The sequence below is a fragment of the Zonotrichia albicollis genome, chromosome 5 (genome assembly GCF_047830755.1).
Source record: "Zonotrichia albicollis isolate bZonAlb1 chromosome 5, bZonAlb1.hap1, whole genome shotgun sequence".
NCBI lineage: Eukaryota > Metazoa > Chordata > Aves > Passeriformes > Passerellidae > Zonotrichia > Zonotrichia albicollis.
This window is the reverse complement of record NC_133823.1, coordinates 25,670,044-25,689,923: the sequence shown is the minus strand read 5'-3', so window position 1 is coordinate 25,689,923 and position 19,880 is coordinate 25,670,044. Positions and strand designations below refer to the sequence as shown.

At 40.5% G+C, this 19,880-nt stretch overlaps 1 protein-coding gene across 2 annotated transcripts in view; it reads right to left on the bottom strand.

The window, feature by feature from the left end:
- The window catches only part of EMCN (endomucin), a 53,631-nt gene that overhangs the window by 9,793 nt on the left and 23,958 nt on the right, over nt 1-19,880 (bottom strand). For both annotated transcript variants that reach the window (XM_005484712.3, XM_026792006.2), the window contains exons 5-10: nt 17,762-17,884; nt 11,838-11,870; nt 9,105-9,176; nt 7,500-7,595; nt 5,821-5,845; nt 4,765-4,826 (exon numbers count right to left, since the gene is read on the bottom strand). In XM_005484712.3, the coding sequence (XP_005484769.2) occupies nt 4,765-4,826; nt 5,821-5,845; nt 7,500-7,595; nt 9,105-9,176; nt 11,838-11,870; nt 17,762-17,884 (411 nt within the window). The remainder of the gene's footprint in view (nt 1-4,764; nt 4,827-5,820; nt 5,846-7,499; nt 7,596-9,104; nt 9,177-11,837; nt 11,871-17,761; nt 17,885-19,880) is intronic.

Sequence of the window (19,880 nt, the reverse complement as noted above, 5' to 3'; positions counted from 1 at the left end):
CTCACAGGGGTAAATTTCCCTGGGTTGGGTCCCTAATGAGGTAAACCCCAAAGATTTCTTACCTACTTAAATGCCATGGCCCATGCTCAGACATACTCAGCATAACAGGAAACAAGGTCTGCACCAGCTCCTGATTTGTCCCATTGTACCAAAACCACATCTATGGTTTGATGAGCGAGGCAGAACAATTAGTCTCAGCACTTGCAGGGTTATGGAAAGCAGTGATGAAGACACTGTCATCCCACCACACTGTTTCAGAACACCACAGGATTTTCCATGTCCAAGCCCTAGCACTGCAGTGGGTTGTCTTGAGGCACATTCAGCTGAAGCAGCAGGTAACAGCTTTAAGGCCATCATTACTGTTGAACAGCAGCAGCTTTTGGAAGAGATGTGGAGCACATGGAGAATGCAAGTTTTCCTGCTTCCTCAGTTTGTACTATCTTTGCACTGCACTGCCATCAGAGAGCATCTCTAGGTATTAACTGATCTCTTTCTTCAATGCGATTGCAATAAGTTAAAGGGGTTTCAAATGGAACAGGTTAGGTGTCTCCCAAATACCCATCCTTGCCTGATAGATTTTTCCATTTCTGTTTAGTAACAACATTGAATTTTCATTTTTTTGTCCACAGTGGGTATCTCAGGAAGCCCTAATGAAGACATGTGCCACAAATCCTTCTACAACTACCTTCCATTTCAGGTGCCTCCCCAAAGTCTGAGGTACCTCAGCTCTGACGCATTTAACACCCTTTCAGCAAATTCAGTGCAGAACAGGTAATATCTCTACAAGCCAAGTAAGTAATATCCTACCTTTTCACCTCAAAACAGCTCAGTCTGGTTATAAATCATGCTTTATTGGATCAGCTTATGCTTAGGTGCCAGGGTTATACCTAACATGTCTGAGATATTATGTCACCTGCACATCCCTATGACACTTTACATTGAATATTGAAATGGTGTGCTTCTACTGAAAAGGCCTTTCACACATTTTACCTGCTCTAGAATAGTTATTCCAGGCTAGGGCCATACAAGAAAATTCTTAAGTCAGGTATCAATGCTTCTATCACACATCATACACCTGTATGTAGTAGTCTTACCCAAATTTCTATTCACCAACGTTTCTGTAACTGAGCAATTTTCATCCCTCAACATTTTTCATGAGTCCTAAAAAGGTGATCAATAATTTGCTGGTTTTCAGCGTAATACACAAGAACTCTTGCAGAAAAAGTTAGGTCTCTTTTCAAGACAGGCAATACTTTAACCTTATGGTTGAAGGTATTGATCTCTTATTCATCAATTAAAGCCCTTCATCTTATATTCTCAGGAAATATAACTATCACTGACAAGCTAAGTGTGCAGTTCTGTGGGCTGTGTTGAATCACAAATAAATATTTTGCAGGTAGATTTCCTACAATGCTGTATTGTAAAAGACCACTTATTCTCCCTAGAGGAAGCCACCCTAAATTTGCTTGTACCATCAACATGAAATGGCTGCCCAAAGTCCTGCATTTGTACATTAGTGTGAAACTTTTGAGATTATTTTTATCCTAGCTGAATTCTCAAGTAAGATGCAAGAACAGGCACTTATCTTGCATCAGGTGTTGCAGTTCACTGATAAACATGCATGAAAAATGTTCTGAGTCTAGTTTAGTTTTCTCTGGTTTTATACTTTACATCCATTCTCCACCAATTGTGCCTTAGAGTTCAAGACAATTAGCAATTCCATCTTTTTAAGAAGAGATATAAAAAATGACAAGATTAAAGCTCCATTTTACCTAGTTCTCTTGATGATACTACTCCATTAAAAACATTACTTTAGTCCAGGCCTAATTGAAAACTATTCTTCTCCTGCATTCTTTCACATTAATTGTAGGTATTTGAAATAATATTCTTGATTAAATTTAATTCAGCTCTGCCTCTGAAAAAGGAGTCTTTCCTTTTTCTTTCATTTCATATTCACAACTTAATTTTAGAAGTCCTAAAACAGGATCTTTCAGGAGTCAGTGGACTGCCATAGGTCAGCCCATTCCAGCTCAAGAGAGATGTCCAAGGCAGATGGGATAAACAGCCCTCTGGACACATACATCTCTTTCAACTATGTGCAACTAGCATGGTTTTTAGACAGATAAAAGAGGGCAAGATTAATCTCACCATAACCTTTGATCAAGATCTATGCACAACACTGATACAGGGTCTTTCTAGGTTGCTTGCTTGAACAGTTCGTAGGTCCTTAGTTGTCCTGCATATATTTTACAAAATTATACAATCTCAAAGTCTTGTGTTTGGAATGAAAAGCAAAAATGAAGGGGAAAAAAAGAATGTATATTTCTAATAAAGCTTAATTTGAATACATATCAGAGCAGAACTTCATTGTAGATATGCTTGACCTTAGGGAGGAGCTGCTTATTGATAGTGAGGGGTGATGTAGTCCTGCCTGTGAAGTTAAGGCTGCTGCTCTTTAGATCTTTCTGATTTCAGCCTTTCTACTCATTACTTTTTGTAGTTTTGTTGGTACTTACAGAGACAGCCACAACATGCACTTTCTAAACAACTGGACCAAGGATAAAGAAGAACACTTGTAAAGGAGTTTTATGCAGGACAATTGTTGTCAGTAGTTGTGAGAAGGCCCAAGAGTCAGGCAGTTCTTGTGTCTGTACCATGAGAAGCATCTGCATTTATGCCTGAGCTTTTAATAAAGCAAGTAAATCTGATTCAAATGGGGAGGCATCCTCAGATATTTTAAATTCCTTTATAAGAGACAAATATTTCTGGAAGAAACAGACCCCTCTGCCAGAGTGCTTTTAATTTAAGAAGTAAAATGACTCTAAAAACCTGGGCAAAAGCAGGACTTTAATTTCTGTGAAAGCATGTTTCATTTTAAACATATAACCATGTAAGAATTCAAGAGAAAATGGCAGCTAGTTTAAATATGTATTGTATTAATGAGAAGAGGGCAAGAATCTTGTCTACGTGGTTATGACTTAAACCTTCTAATTATAGCATGCACACATCATAGTTCAGTAAAAAAGAATATCAAGCATTCTCTGGATGGAAGATGTTCAGTTATCTGGTGAACCAGTAGCTGATTAACAGGCAACAGAGCTCACCTTGTGGAAAAAGGAAAAAAAAACCCCAAAACTGAGCCTGTGTCTTTTCCCATTTACTCTGCTTTAAACCACAAACAATTCTGCTACTGTCAGTGAAGTCACTTTGTTTTTGAAATGGCATGAGGGCAGAATCAATCAAAAATAGTCCATTAATTAGTTTCTAACTTCATTCAGCTTTCAAAACAAACAAACAAACAAACAAACAAACAAAAAAATGCAACTTTAAGAAAACATATACACAACTTGATACTCCAAATAAAGTCCATTCCCAAAGACATCCTCTATAATAAAAAAATTAAATTTCGCAAACCATGAAGCTCTGAAGTGCAGTCTCTGAAGTGCCAAAGTTTGCCTTTACCCAGCAGTAGTGGGACAGAACTGATGTGTCCTGTGATGGAGCAGGCCCTTCCTGTCCCTCTCTAGCCCCCAGCTCTGTGTTAAGAGGCCATGGGGACCTTGCACCCTTGTACAACTCTGGTTTGCTGCAAGGGCTGCCAGAGATGCCCTGTGGGTGTCTTGGATTGCACAAAAGTTTCTGGGAAATACAGAGAAGGCTAGAGACACCAAATTGTGCCTCTCCAGCAATCAGAGGATAGTTCAGATGAAGGGCTGTATTTCAGTGGAGTTCCCAAGGATTTGGACAAAAGGAGATAGCAGCTATTGGTCAGACTAAGAAATGTCAGTAGGAGAAACAGATGGCCAAAAAGCTTAAAAACCAAATAAGAGTATTATACTTAAACACTAGAAAGTAAGACACCTTTTCTGGAAGGACTTTTGCAGGTGAGGTGGGACCTACATGACAGAGAGCATTGGGTGAAGGTGTGAAGTTTCACCATGACCACCTCTGCCATGAGAGATTTAGGGGTTTTGGTTGTTTAGTCAGAATTCAATTCTGCCTCAGTCTTATTCTGCGCCACTCCGTTTTTTGCAGAACCTATAACTGCATCCATCGCTTTGCTTTAAGATTTTTCTTTCTTTTGTGTGTGTTATCAGTAACCTTTGTTCCTTTAGGCTTTATTACTACAGATTTTGTAAGAACCTTAAGCACAGGACAGAGGGATTTGCAAGGAGAGCAGGATTTTGAATGCAAAGGGTGACTGAGTATGGGGCTGACTGAACCCTGCTGACACCAACTCCAACAGAATCCTGATTACATACAGCACTGGCTCCCAAACCTTTTGATCCCTGGGATATTAGCTCAGTTGCTTGGAGCATTGTAATAATAACACCAGGGTTTTGGGTTTGATCTTCACATGGGCCATTCACTTAAGTTCACCTGAGGGTCCCTTCCAACTCAGAACATGCTGTGATTCTGATATTACCAGTCTTCAAACTTCCTTGTACAGACAGATCTAGCTGATAAATGCCATGATCACTGTTATTCCTGAAGATCCCTAGCTAGATCACTTACCATCAATGATTTAAATAAAATATTTTCCTAAACCAGTCATACTTCTCACTCCCAAATACTGACAGCACACACGGTACAGCTGAACAGCAGCTCTACAGGATCACAGTCTGGGGATTTGCTCTATAGAAGAATTTTTTGCAGTGACTTTTACCTGACAGGAACTGAAGATGGGTTTGCTATTGAAAATGACATCCCAAAAACTGTTTTTCTCAGAACTCAGGGAAACAGACATACAAATGAAACACTCACCAGTCTCAGAAGAAGTTGTCTTCACAGAAAGAAGTTTGACTCCTTCTTTATCTGACTGGGCCCTGTTGAAGTCAGAAAACATTTAAGCTGTCAGCACACATGTTGGTCGTGTCCAAACAAAACTCTAAGATTTTGGTCCTGGAGGAGGTAGCATCTACTCCAGTCTTAACTCGCTTAAATGGGCTTTGCATGGGGTCAGGTAGCAGAAAATACCATATGCCAACATCTCTGAAAATACCTTTTTCTTAAAATATGTAATAAATTAGGTTTAATTACTCCAGGTTTAATCTAGGACTTCACAGAAGAGGAGGGAAAAGGAGGAATATTTTTTTTCTGTCAATGCAAACCTTTTAGCCATGTTGAATTGCAAAGAAGGACCACTTCAGATGTCCAGGGAGTCAGGGCTACCAAGTAAACCAGCAGCCTAAACGTTGCTTTTGGTCATGCAAGCAGCCACTGCCAGGCTCAATGGCCTTTAGTTTGTACCTTCTAATGGATCTTTCTCTGTTAAGCCACTACTAACAGTGGCTTTCTCCTTAAGCCACTACTATTTCAACTATGCAAATGATCTAGTGGAAACAAGATGGGACAGAAGAACACAATATAATGGGGAACAGTGAAAAATATATATATATAAATAATCCAGAATAAAAAGGAAACACGTTAAAAACAGAGAAAACATGAACAAAAGAAGTGGGGTGGGAAAAGATGTGGGGGTAGAGGCGAGGGATCAATGGGGGAAAAAAGAAAAAAAAAAGAAAAAAGACTGGGAAAGTGAGTCCTGTGGCACAGCAGAAGCTGTTTATCCCCTTCAAAAGGATCTATTGCAAAACAGTTAAGAGCCATCACATTTCTATCCATGCTGAAAAAGCTGCTTATCATGCATACAGGTCTACAATAGCTGCAAGTGCAGCACTTTCAGGATATTTCTCTTTGGGATGGCAACTGATTATGATATTTAAACAGAGGGAGATCAAAGAAGATCCTATGCAAAATCTGCTACATTTACAAGTGCCCTGTGATAGATTTCAAAGCAATTAAAAGGATTCAACCTACTGTTCAGCGCCATTCTCTTGTCTCTCTGGAAGAAGAAAAAAAGTTAATATCATTTTGATTGCTGGAACTCAAACCCCAAACATTTAGACATGGCTACTGCAGTTGCTGGCAGAAGGCTCAGTTGTAATTTTGCAGTATTGCATTAAGTTCATAAACACAATCAACCAGCTTGAATAGTAATTGTTATTTTTCTGGTCATCTGTGGAAGTGAACTGATGTTGCTTGTACCAACACTTCTGGAAACCAGGGAAAATGACATTTGACTTGTCCAAGAGCACAACAGGAGTACATTTTTCCCTGCAGCTCCCAAATCCCTGGGTAGCTGGCACAGAGGATATGAGCATGCCATGGCTCTCAAGTACACAACTGAGCTAAAGGATGCAGGGTAAGGGGACTGAGGGAACAAGGGTGTTCCTGAGGCTGTACCCCCTGGGGGCACAGCCTGGCATGATGTCTGGGAACAGTTTGTCATCCCCATCAATGAGGAACAGGTTTGTCTCCAAAATGAATCATATGCTAAATGTATTTTATGCTTATGTGCAAGTGTGGGCAGATGGAAGGGGTCAGGGGGTTACATCAGAGACATGGAGCCAACTCCATGGCACCAAGCACAGGGGAAGTGCACTGGATAGACCTGGGCAAATCCTACAGGAAGCATTACAGATTCTATCTATCTATTCCATCATCCAAATGAGTTTGCTAATAGAGTGATGACATTTGTGCATAGGGGAGGCTTATAAGGAAATATTCTTCATCTCGCGTCTTTATCGCCTGACTCTGAATATTCCATCATTTCCTTAGTAAGGATCACACCGTCCTCTGTTTATCTGGGATCTGTTTTTCCATGCCATTGGCTAAATTGGTTGTGACACACTGTTTGTCTTGGTTTACAGCTTCAACACCCTGTTGTGATTTTGTATTTCCAAGGCCTGATGATTTCACAGTTCTGCACAGGTCTCCTAACTCATGCCAGCTCACAGGGACAGAAAAACCAGAGTCTGGTTCAGATCTGGATTTTCACTAAATGGAAATTTACACTTACCTGTGCCCTACTTGGGCAACCCTGAAACATTTGGCAAATGGACTTTGATGGAATTATAACCCATTATCTTAAGTATTTAATGGACAGCAGAGAAACAGATACTGACTTTAGCTGCTCTGTCAAAATGACTATTTCTGAAAATACTGTTTTCTCAGGGATTTTGCTCCATGCACATTTTACTGTAACTGGAAAATGTTACTCATGCATCATGTGACTGTGTGTATGTATGTATCAGATATATCCTTTAAAAGCCCACTGATATTTCTTTGCCTGTATCTTGAAGATAAAATAAATAAAGTGATTTTGTTGAATATCTTCAAATTTAGTTTTCATTGTCCATTTCTATCTGTTTGATTGTGTTAGCAGAAGTGTTTGTTAGCTATTTGTAGCTGCAAAAGCATGACCAAAAAGCTTAACAGCATGATTTATTCTCAAAAAATCGTTTTGGCTCACTCTGGTCTTCCTACTGATTTTGAAAATGAAGTGTTAGTTTCCCACTTCAGGCAAAACACAAAATACAAAAAGCATTCCCATCAGACTACCACAACAGTGATGGTTAAGATAATCCAAAAGAGACCTTTTAATAATAAAAAGGACATTGATTTCCCCCCTCCTGCAGAGAAAGCAAACCAAATACCTGGAGTTTTCTTCTGGCACATTTTGTACAAAGCTACCAGTGAGAAGACAGAGAGGGTAATGACTATCAGGGTGATGACAATTGGCAAGATAACATCTGCAAAAGAGGGAGAACATAATTTTGGCTGCTGCCTCTGACTTACATTGCCTCTGTGTATAGGTACTTGCACACACTAAGGTGAGAGGCACCTCCAGCTCCACTTCACCAAACACTACCCATTTCTCCAGAGAGGATAACCTACTGCTCCTGTTATTCTTCCTGCCACCACTGAGCCTCAGGCCTGGATGCTTTGTGGAGGGAAGACAGGCTTGTTCCTTCTCCCACCCTTACTCCTTCCCTGACACTCATGCTGCCCTGTGGAACTGGTTTCACCCATTTTTCAGTAAAAGAACAAGGTTTCAGCACCTGCTCCACTGGGCCCACCTTAATTTTGAAAACTCTCATCATTCAACCCAGTGCTGATGGCCTCCAAAGGTTCTGTGAGAAAGTTGTGTTCTAGAAATAGTTTTCAAACATGCAATTTATTTTTTCCTCTTCTTTTTTTGAAAAAAAAAAAAAAAGAGCAGTCTAAAATTCAGCAACTGAAGCAATTATTTTGCTTTTAACATTGTGCACCCAGAAAGACACCAAGGAATTACATAATTCAGTAACATTCCCCACAGCACTTAAAACCAGGGATAGAAAATGCAAGATCTCCTTTTAAAATGAGGACATTTCTTTCCTTTTATTATTTCCCACCATCTGTCATTTCCTGACAGGTGTTTCCCAGCCAAGAAGCAAAAAAAGGAAAGAATTATGTAATGAAGAGAAGCTTTCCCTGGGAAATATATAAGCCGAGCCTCTCCCTTTTTATCATTTCTCTGGAACCAACTGGCCACATTCAAATTCAGCACTGTCCTGCCTGCTGGCCTAAGCCCTGTGTCAGGGGGAGGCTGCATTCAATGGCTCTTGATGCAATTAATATTTAATGCTCATATAGATGCATCCTTGCATCTGTGGAACTAGAGGGAGACAGTTTACAGCGGGAAAACATCAAACATACTTTGCTTAGTCAGTACTCTGGCTTGGAAATAGCAAAGCTGCAGCACCACTCTTGCCCCAGAGATGCATAATATTAAAATGAAAGATTAAGTAGCATGCATAATGCAAATATCAAGTCCTTAAAGAGTCTGCAGAAGACTGCCTCCTAGACCTTTTCTCCTATGACAATATGAATAATATATTCATATCATACATTCACAACAATACATTCATATAATAAGTACAACATGTATATGAGCAATTTTTTTATATATTCCCTCAGGTCTTCTCTCACAGGAGATAACTATTTTTGGGATTTTTTTTTTCAATTTCACCACTTTGAATTAGTCCTTGGGAATAATTGTGCTGCTCCACAGTGAGAGCAGTGTCAGCTTATTGAGCTCTGTTTCTCTCTGAGAGGAGTTTTATAACCAGCATTTAAATTTGGTTTGTAATAGGGCCCAAGTCTGGTAAGGCTAGAAATAAAACTGCCAGTTTCATTTGTCTGCTAGTCCAATCACTCATCAAAAGCAAAACTGATCAACTGAAAACTCAAAATCTGGACAATTAAGTAAGAATACTCACTAGAATAGCTGATATTACTCCCTGTATGAGTCTGGTTTCCAGAACTGCTTTTGGGACTTTCAGAAGTTGGCTCTGCAAAAGAAATAGTGCCTTTCAGGTAAAAATGTATTGCCAGAATTCCCCAAACAACTCCCTCTGAAAAATTACCCTCACAAAACAACTTCTGTGTTCCCAGTTCTGGAGCTTCACTTGTTGCTTCACATCTATATTTCTTCTCAATAATACATGGATAAATCAGCAAGAGGGGTGGAAAAGTTTGTCTAGGGTGGCCTAAAGAAACACACACTTTGTATGGGTGCAGATTTCCCTAAGATCCCCTGCTTGTCCACTTACAGGTTATGAGCTACAAACTTTTTCCACTTTAGGAGGCTATGGTACTGTTCAACATTACAAGAGAATTTTTAACAAGTAAATAAACAAGAAAGCAGGTGAAAATTAGACCTGTCTCCAAGAGAAGAAAGACCAAAATATTTCACTGCTAATTAAAAAAAAAAGTGCTAATAGTAGATGAAGAAGTGTGAGGTGCAATATTAGTAGAGAGCAAGTTTTCTTGAATGTTGGTATAGAGGAGTGTGCCTGCTCTCTGCCCCATTTGGAGACAGCAATGTTGTTAGTCTCTGGGCCATCTTTTAGGGCTAGGTTTAAAGGAATGTATTTCTACCTTCAGGAGCTAATCTGAATTTGAGTCAGGTATCAACAACACAAATTATTTATCACCTTGCTGCATACAGCCTATGAAGAAACAATCACTGAACTTCCAGAGAGAAAATGCAACCATTGGCATTTCCCTAGGTACATTATATAGCACATGGGACTGCATTCCATATTGGATGGAGGCTTGAGAGAACAAGTGCTCACTGCCTCTGAAGGAGCCCCTGGCTGGACAGATGTGATGCAAGGTCAAGCATTTCCATTGCCTGGCTAAATATCAGAAGTGGCTCTCAAACAGAGGCATCTGGGGAAGGTGATCTGTTAAAAAAGGGCCCTAGCAGAGGTTATAGCTCCATATATATGTAGTGAGAACATGGTGCAGCCACTGAGGTTTTGTTGGTCACGTACCTACTCACAATCCACACCTGAAGGATTGCATGGCTCCTCCTCCCAAGAACGGAAGAGAGCTCAAATTGTAGGGTGGAAGCTATGAAATTAATTAAGTCATTAAAACCAATATCCTATGGCCATTTTGAGGTCTAGAATACAATTTTGTTCTACTAAGTTTCTGAAAGACACGTCCCTGTTTTTACAGAAACTTTTACGTAGGCAGTACTTGTAACTCTAATCCATAGAGTTACAGTAACAAGGTTTGTTTGTCCCAACCATGTAGGAATTCCTCTTCCTTGCAAAACTGATTTTAAACTCATGCCCACTATTAAAAATATTTTGGTGGTTGTTTTCTTTCCCCCTTCCCCACTCCTCCATTTTCATTTGTCTGGACACAGACAGAAGCCTCCTGGGGAAAAATGATCACTTACTAAGTACTTGTGTGATGCCCAAACAATACAGTCATAGCTGAGACATTCTGATGCCATAGTGCAGGAAACAATCATTGTCCAAGACTTTATCTCTGAAAAATCACTGTTTCTCTTTCCCTTGGTGCTGTCTGCTGAGGGGTGATAATGTAAGGTTGGAAGCTGAGCCATCACCAAGTGACTAAAATAATTCCTACGCCTTCTTAATTCCATGTGATTGCTTCAGATTTCCCAAGGAAACACTCCTGCCTTTTTGTTACCTTATCTGGTATACTACCAATTGCCAGGGCAAGTAGGCAATTATCACGGCAATGAGTTACCCTGGATACTGACTGGAAATGTCAACAGAAACAAACTGCACTGAAAAACAGGAATGTGCGTCCCCACATTTGTGAAGGAGATGTGTGCCTCTCCTAAGGAGAAAAACTGAGGACTGAAATCCACCGTTGCTTTTTTTTTTTTCTCGTTTATCTGTTAATTGACCAAGATGTGAGTAATAAAGGAAATAAAAATCCACAAATTAGCATTTTAACTACTTGTGACCATCAATAAGAAATATGACAGCTGAAAAGAATCATTACTGAATAAAACAGAGTAAGGAACTAAAACCTTAAGCTCATTTCCCCACTTCTTTAATTAAAGTTTCCCACAAATCAGCCCCTCCTGTCTAGTTTGTCTGGATCTGGAAGGTATTTTCCAGTTAGGGAATATTCTGGGATCAGAATAAAAATGAATTGGAAAAATACATCCATCATGGTAACAGAAGGGCCACGATTTTGCAGGCAGCAGCAAGAACTGCAGGGACCAGGACAGAAGAGACTGTTTCCTGATAAGCCCAGAGAAAGGGAAATAGGACAATACAGGTTCATTAGCACAGGAAACTTGCCTTACTCTGGGATTTGCTGCTTCTCACTACAGGACAAGGAATGAGAGCCACTGACGAGAACAAGTTCCTTGGTAAACACTCTATTTATACAGCTTCCCATTGCATCATGTAATATACCAGGTCTGATTTTTTCTGTGGTCTCACTCTGTTTTCTTTCCAGTATCTGCCAGTCCAACATGGCATTCAGTTGAAATCACAGCAAATTACTCAATGCTACAAGCTGAACATCACTCTTCCTCTGGTCTGTGTTTCAGGTACATTATTCCCCTAGATCCTTCTTGCTCCCTGAACATTTCCTTTCCTGAGGCTGTCCTTCTCCCACCCCACACCAGCCTTTTTCATCACTGTGCATAGAGCAACCTCTTCTATTGCTCTTACTTGTTGAATGTGTTGGAGAGCTCACAGGAAGGCCTGCAATAAAACAGAAAGAATAGGTTTGTTAGTGTCTGCTTTAGGTGTCCAGAGTCTTCACGTCATGCAAACTGGCAGACTCTAGGAACATCCTCAGTAACACCCACAACAAATGCTGCCCCAGGAGTGACAAGCTTACACTGTTCCCAAGCCCAGAAATTCTGAACTGTAAAAGTCTCCAGCCATCCCTTATAGATGGGAGCAGAATCCAAAGTCTATGCTAGGTTGTTATTCTGCTCAAGAGAGGAAAATACTGAATTAATTGATATATTGCTTAAAAACTCCTCCTTCCAAAATTGAAAAAGTGCCTGGGAGTGAATAGCTGACATTTAACTGACAAGTAAGTGTTTTAATAAAAGAAACTAATTGAGACACATTTTCAAGAGTCACAAAACCCTTTAAAAAGAAATCTTTGTTTATTATCTTGGTGCTTTTGGCTAGCAGACTGCCAAGCAGCAGAAGCAAGAGGCACTGCTAATGAGGAAAAAATTGACCTTACGGAGCACTGGGCACAATACTTACTGGCTCTACTGTCAGCTTCCCCCAGCTTCTTCAGAAGTTTTTGGTGCACAACATTTTATTGTTGTTGTTGATGTTGTTGTTAGCATGCTGCTGTTCCTGCATGTCTAGACTGTAGCAGGCTTGGAAATTAGAGTGGCTGTGTCCTCTGTGTCCCAGCTGTGCCCAGGGTGGGGGATCACAGAGGCAACATCATGAAGGCCGCTGCAACTCCAGGCAGGCATTAAGCCTGTCCCCTGCCTGCCCAGGTTCCTCCTGCAAACCAGTTTCCCCTGGGAGCACCAATCCATTCTCATACCCTCACTACACCTTCTGTGCTGTGCACAGAGACAGCTCCTACCAGCAGAGCTATAACACACATTGTTCTATTGCTGTGAACATGCTCTTTGAAAACCAGAATGCTGCTCTTGTTTTTCCTTCTCTCTACCCACAATTAAAACCATGGATCACTTCAGCCGCTGGGGTGCAAATAACCACTTTTGCTAATGGTACATGTGACAAAACTTAAACTGCATTTTAATCACCAATGTTCATGAAAAGTATGTTTAGGTTGAAAAGCTAAGTACTTAAAAGTCAACAGTAAGAGCTCTTCTTGAACATACTAAATATTTGTAATGCTAAGTATCCTGAATGTATACAGTTACCTCACCCTGGCTTCCTAGAATGCAGATGAGACTGTTTTCCTAAGCTTGTTGTCGTCTCATCAATCCATCTGCAAACAGCAATATCACTGTGCTCTAAGATGATCTCTGTGATGAATCATTAGGCAATGTTTATAGCATGTTTGGGCAACATTACCAAGCAAAAGCCTTCAGAAAGTTAATAAATCACTTGTCAAAGGAGCAACACAGAGTAGACAATGCAGGAGGACACACACCTGGCATTAAGGAAACATCCAAATATGATATGATTGCTTATTACCAGAATACTGCCTTTCCTTCAGCCTGTATGGTATGGGATGCCATGATAAAAACACCATGTGATCACACAGCATCTGGGCAAACTAGCAAACTGTAAGGCCCTGTGTATGCATATTCTCAAAGAAAGGCAGAAGATTTTGTCAAGTCTTACAAATAGGTCACTTCTCTAGGAAGTCACTTTGAACCTTGTCTCTCAAGTCTGTGGAACTTTCCTTTGAAAGAGCTCCAACATTATAGCATAATTGCACATTTTTCCCTCACATTCACTCTTACAAACAAGATGAAGCATCTTGGCTCAAATCAAAACAAATAAATAAATAGAAAAAGCATACTAAGCCCAAGACTGATATCCAAGTTCACCTCAAAGAGTTAACAGCGTTTCAAACCTGAATGCTGGTGACATAAGCACAGGTGACAAGTCTCTGCAAACAGGAAGGGCTGGGGGACATGTGCTTCAGTACCCCCTGGCACAACCAAAAGCCATGTAGCTGTCCTGGCCAAACCCTGCCTCTTTGATAAACCCAGAGAGCAGAAATTACCCCAGGGGGGAAACATTACAGCAGCTGCCTGCCCTCTCTTTCTAGGCCTCTATTATTTTTTAACAACTGCACACACCTACACACAATAATACTACCAGCATCTTTCCAGAAGGTATCTCACCCAGGTTATGCTAGAGCATGAAAAATTAAATTGGAAAAATCTCACTCCTTCCTCTCCCTGTCTCCAGCATGCAAGCAAGGCACCAGTTCACCCTCTATTCAGAGACAGCTCAGTCCTGCCATGCAAACAGAGCTGTGCTTATCCGAGTGATTCAGCAGGTGCTTTCAGTTAGCATTTTCCAAATAACCATCCAGTGCCCTTCTTGGTGTGGGCCTCACATACTGCTGTTTCCAGAAAGAGAAGGACAGAAGGAAAAGCAGCATTTCACTTGGTAACAGTTACTGTAGCTGCTCTAGCTGCCTGTACAGAGCTTGCTACCCCCTTTGGGGCTGCAAGCAAGATGCTCTGCATAAATAATCTGGGAAGATTTCCAGATTCATCATGAAAAGTGAGGTGTGCAACACTGGCTGTGCTGGGTTCCTCCTTGTGCAGTAAGGAGGACAAGGATAAAAAATTTGGCATATGACCATGGTTTGTTTTGAAATTACCTGCCTGAGTCAGTTCAGCACTGGTGAGGAGCTCGACAGATGGAGGAAGAGACCAATAACTAAACTCTCCCCACTCTGTTCTCCAACAGCCGCTACCTAAGCAGCCTGGATACCCTGCAGTTTGCTACTTCTGTGTTTTGGAGTGCAGCCACATCCAACTGTGCTCACTGGCAAAACAAATGAATACATTTGGCTGATTACTCAGAGGGGATATACCACAATATAAATCAAAGCAAAATTAAAAACTTGAAAAAGCCTTTCTTGCCTTGACCACACCATAGATCTGTAATAGTGTTAACTGAGGCTTTGCTATGTTTTCAATCTCCCAGAAACTTCTGGTTTTCTGTCTCTCTCTTTGTGAAGGAGCTGAAGATACAGTGGGTAATTTTTATCTAATATCACTATCCAGAGTTCCTGCAGTTTGTGTACAGATAGAGTCAAACCCTACTAGTCTTACTCATAAAAAATTTTCTTAGGGAGATGCCTCCTGTGAATCAAGTGAGTAGGATTTATAATTGGAGGAGAGCAATAAAGATATCAATAGATGAAGCAGGTTGATTCATCTGACAGTTTATTATAATAGATCATTTAATCTTACCACCCTGCTGGGTGAACTTAGGCTCATACTGCTTTATGGATTTTTTCGTTGTTTAGATCACAGAATAAAAAGCCGCAATACTTGCAGTTTCTCAGATGTATTTAGACTCTAATATCCAATTTTTCATTAATTAAACAAAAGGAGAAAATGAAATATTAGCAAGCAATCCTCTGTGGAGGTGGAGGAGGAGTGGGAGGTATATTCTGCATGACAGCCAAAGTTAAAGAAGTGCAGCATGTGTCAATGGCACGCATTTAGGTGGCTCTCTTTGCTAAAAACAGCCCTTATTGCCTCCCCTAGCCTGGGTGAGCACTACGCAGCACCTCCTCTGTGGCTGGTGCTTTCAATCTCCTTTAATACAGCAATTCTGTTCTCTGATGTTCCTACACGTTCTTTCCCAGGCTCCCCCACTCTTCTCAGTCGCTCTCCAGCTCTCTGTAGCACTCCTCCCACACCCTGATCTTTTGATATGGCTGATTAGAAATTTCTCTGCAAAATGTGCTTTCTTCTTTTTCTGCATCAAGAAAGGAAACTTTCACCAAAATGGCATTTTTTTTAAAAATGGAAAATGGTCTCAAAACTAAACATATTTAGCCAGCTGGATAATTTTGGTTGGGCATACCAAATAGAAATGTTCTGGTTTGGATCCATTTCACATTAATTTGTCTTCTCCTGAGCTCCCACGCAGAAGACATGGCTCAGATACCTCCAGCTTGTAAGCTATTCTATCCCCCAAGGGCTGCAGCCTTGGCACACACAGCCCCCTGCTTTGGTGAACAAAAGGCACCCAGCCCATGAATGTGAAATTCTGGAGACCCAGAAATAAATAATCTAATGGCAGTGAGAGAGGTGGCATTTCCTGCAGTCTCAGCACAGGATGAAACAACTGGCTTCACACTTGCATTGCCTTAAAGTCATTAGGGTGCAGCATATGGCTTTCCCTGGGCCTGAGCAGAGAGGAGAGGAAATCTGTTTAGAAGGAACCAAGACATTTTTCTTTAAGCTTTTAACACATACAGAGAATAAGGGAATAAGGGAGCAAGGGTGGTCTAAAGCTTAACCATTTGGAATAAGCTACCTAACACATCAGGATGAGAAATAATGATTTCTTGCATATACAACCTTCAAGAAAGAAGCCAGAGGCTGGTGCTGTGAGGAGACAGGAAAAGTGATAGTGTGGAAATCCTGGTGTGGGCTGAAGTGATTTTGAAATGGCATTTTTATGGGAACTTGGAGCATTGGCTATGCAAATGATACCTAGACTGACTGACTGCCCCTGGATGGACGGGTTCTTTCTGTCTCAGCCAGGCAATTATAGTTCTGGCATCTTGGGTAGTCTCTGAGCTCAAGAAGATTTATTGGTTTTACAGCAGAGTAAGCTGAGTAAGATGATGACTTTTGCAAACAGACCCCAGGAAGGTTGTAAAACTTCCTTGACAAATTTTAAGTGTAAAATGTAATTATATACACAGCACAGTAGGTAATTCAATACACATGATGCACAGTCAGATATGCATTACAATTTAATATTAACCTGGGGAATTTACCTGAGTGAGAGACCTTTAAATTAAAAATGTTATAATTTAATGTTTTATTGCAGTATAGCAATGATGAGGTTTCTGTACTATGCCTACATTTGCCAAAAGACATGAAACCCAACAGGAAAGTCAAGTAACCACAGGTCACAGTATATGCATTATGGGGAATGGGCTTATTGAAATAATTGCAAGGACTTCTCTCTGAATCAGTGGCCTTGGGTTTACTTTAACTTCCTTAAAATGCTTATAATCTTTTTGCATGTTTCCAGGCATTTCAGTGCATAGTGAGCATATAACTCCACTTTTATATCCAATCCTCTCCTTTATGAGGAAAAGTCACAGTACACACACATGCTTATCTCCCACAGACACAATCCAGAGGTTGCAAAAAGAGTCTTGTATCCCTTGGGGGATGTTAAGCACTACCATTAATAATAGGGATATGTAAACATATCTGTTTGTTGTTGTTGTTACACACATGTAGTTAAGAGTAAGTACTAAATGAAAGGAAGGCCCAAGAGACCTTAAGCAGACCTGAACAAGTGGTTCTTCAAAACCTAGGGAAGTTAAGCCAGCTAGAAGTATAATAAATGATCATTCATATGACCTGGTGTCTGCATTCACCACAGCATTTCTTAGTGAATACACACACCAAAAGACACTCAGAAAAACAGCAAGACCAGACTTGAGATGAGAAGAATTGATACATTTTTGACCTTGCATGCGACCATGCTGTATTTTGAACAACATCATTTAATTGGTGATACGCATAGAATTTCTCTCCAGATTTTATAACAACTGCAAAAATTATAGCTGTTTTCTCCTTTGTCTCCTCTGCCTTGCAGCCAGAGAATTTATCTTGATGACCTCCTCTGACAGCCAATGCTACACAATGACCTCACACAGCATATATGAAAATTCCTATTATCATTTGTAATTTATATCCTCCTGTAATGACACCATGTATCTCAACTGAGTGTTTGGAAGTTCACCCATCACTCAACACAACTTCAAGGCTAGGTGACATGGACACAGTGTACCCTGCATGAATAAGGAGATGTGGCCCTCATTCCATCACAATGCACAGCAAATGGAGAAAACACTCAAAATTATTTGCATCTTTTAACTGCTTGTAGAGAGAAAGAAAGTGCATGTTTTCAATACTTACCTGAGGTTCCAGAAGCAGAAGTGTTTGTTTTAGGAGAGACCGTAGAAATAAAAGACTGTCCCGTAGTAGGCGCAGCACCCAAACTCTCATTTTGTGGCAATTGTGCTCCACTTGCTTGTGTAGCTGAAAATGAGAGAGATGTTCAGGGAAGAGGCACCTACACAAGCATTGTCTTAGATCCTGGAACATCCCTCAGGAAAAAGCTCTGGCCATCATAGAAAAGACTAAATGTAAGAAAGCGCTGCATGTTCTGGTAACTGTCTCCCAAGGAACAAACCATCCCTATGGAATTGTTACTACTGGCATAGCTGAGGCACCTTCAAAGCACATTGTAGCAAGATAAACAGCCTCATATCTGTGCCAGGGAACAACCCTTGGGACCCTAGAATAATTAGACAGTGTTGTACCAAGAGCAACATGAGCAGGAGAAGCTCAGTTTACTGCCCTCTATGATTTTCCTTCATTTTAAAATCAATCCATCAATCAATCTATCAAGCTTCAGTTACAACTGTCACATAATGTGATAGAGTATAAATTTTAGGGATTGCAATTAAGCATAGAATTAATTATTTCATTCTGTGCCGTTGAGCCCTAGAAAATAACATATCCCTGAATATTAATATATGAAAAAGAAATTGCCTTTTTTCTCCTCTCACTCAGCCAACAGGAGATCAAGGCTATTGTGTCACAAGATTTGCAGCCTAAGGTGAGGCCAAGACAATGGTGCAGGACATGACCTGAGCCTGTGGAACTGCAGGTCACAGAATGACCAGAAGAAATTTGAGATATTCCAGCACTGCCCATAATTCCTACGTCTGTACTCAAACCTCAGAATAACAATAGGCAAGAAAGTGCCTACTGAATAAAACATAGAGGTGTTCAAGAGTAACTTTCTACTTCCTGTCTGATATAAATCAGAGAGGCTACTGAGCTGTAAACTGTTTTCAGTGCTTCTTCATAAGAATTTTAAACACTGGAACTAAAACAACTAAGACATGTTTCAGTCAGCGAGCAGCAATACACACATGCAATATGAAAATCTTGAGGAATGCTTCCGTACACACTTTATCTAGAAACTGATTACCTGTTTGGTAATCAAAGAACCCAAAGCATCTTATTCTACAACTACACACCTTTAACTTGGCCTTTCCCTTCCCCTCTTGCGTTCAGTTAAGTGCAGTAGCTTAGAAAGGCAAGCTTCAAAAATCAGTAAGATAAGAGAGAGTGAGCCGAAACCATTGGAGTCGGGGGATTCATACAATTTTGGAAACTGAGAAAAGCTAGGCAGCCAGACACGGTGTCTTTTGAGGTTGAGGCATGAAAATTATGAAAAACAACTTGATCCCCCTTTTCACTGGGATTCTAGTGAGGAGAAGCAGAATTTCATGTCAGCTTCCTTCAGGAACTTCAGCATTGTACCCCTTTAATACACAGGTCTGCCTGTGGTAGAAAGGAGTGTAAAAAGCCCCTCTACCTCATTTTATACTATGGTATAGTGCAAGGATCTGATAATGTTAACAATTCCTACATTCTCTTCATGGAAGATTTGAATCAATCTTTAGAAGCAAACTTTTTCCATATTTGATTTTTACTGTCATGGCTTCAGACTCAAATTTTATATGTTGAATTTTATTCTGAGATCAATTTTTCAAAAAGGAAAAAGACCTCAAACTGAGGTACCTCCCTCTCCCTGTAAGATGCACAGGCTTGCAGCAGTAACAGCAACCATCTTGTGGCTCCCTTGTCATAGGTTAGAAAAGGATTGCATGGGAAAATGAAAAGTAACTCAGAATAACAGTGCAGAGATACTCAAACATAAATATACTTTGTGAACACTGCAAAACAATCAGGTGTGTGGGAGAGAGTAAGAGGGAGGCAGCTAGTTACCCTGTAAGCCCATAGAGGGCTGTTTTCCCATGGGGATCACTCGTTCCACGCATCCTATCAGTCCTGGCAGCAACCCAGCCTCGGGTGCTCCTCTTGTGTTTGGGAGCTGTGAGAACAGATTGTTCTCAGGAACATGGGCTGTGCGCTGGATATGCCTTGGCAGGGGATCGGGAGAGGAGGGATGATGGCATTTCCATTTTATTTTATTTTTTTAATTTAGCCTGGATACAAT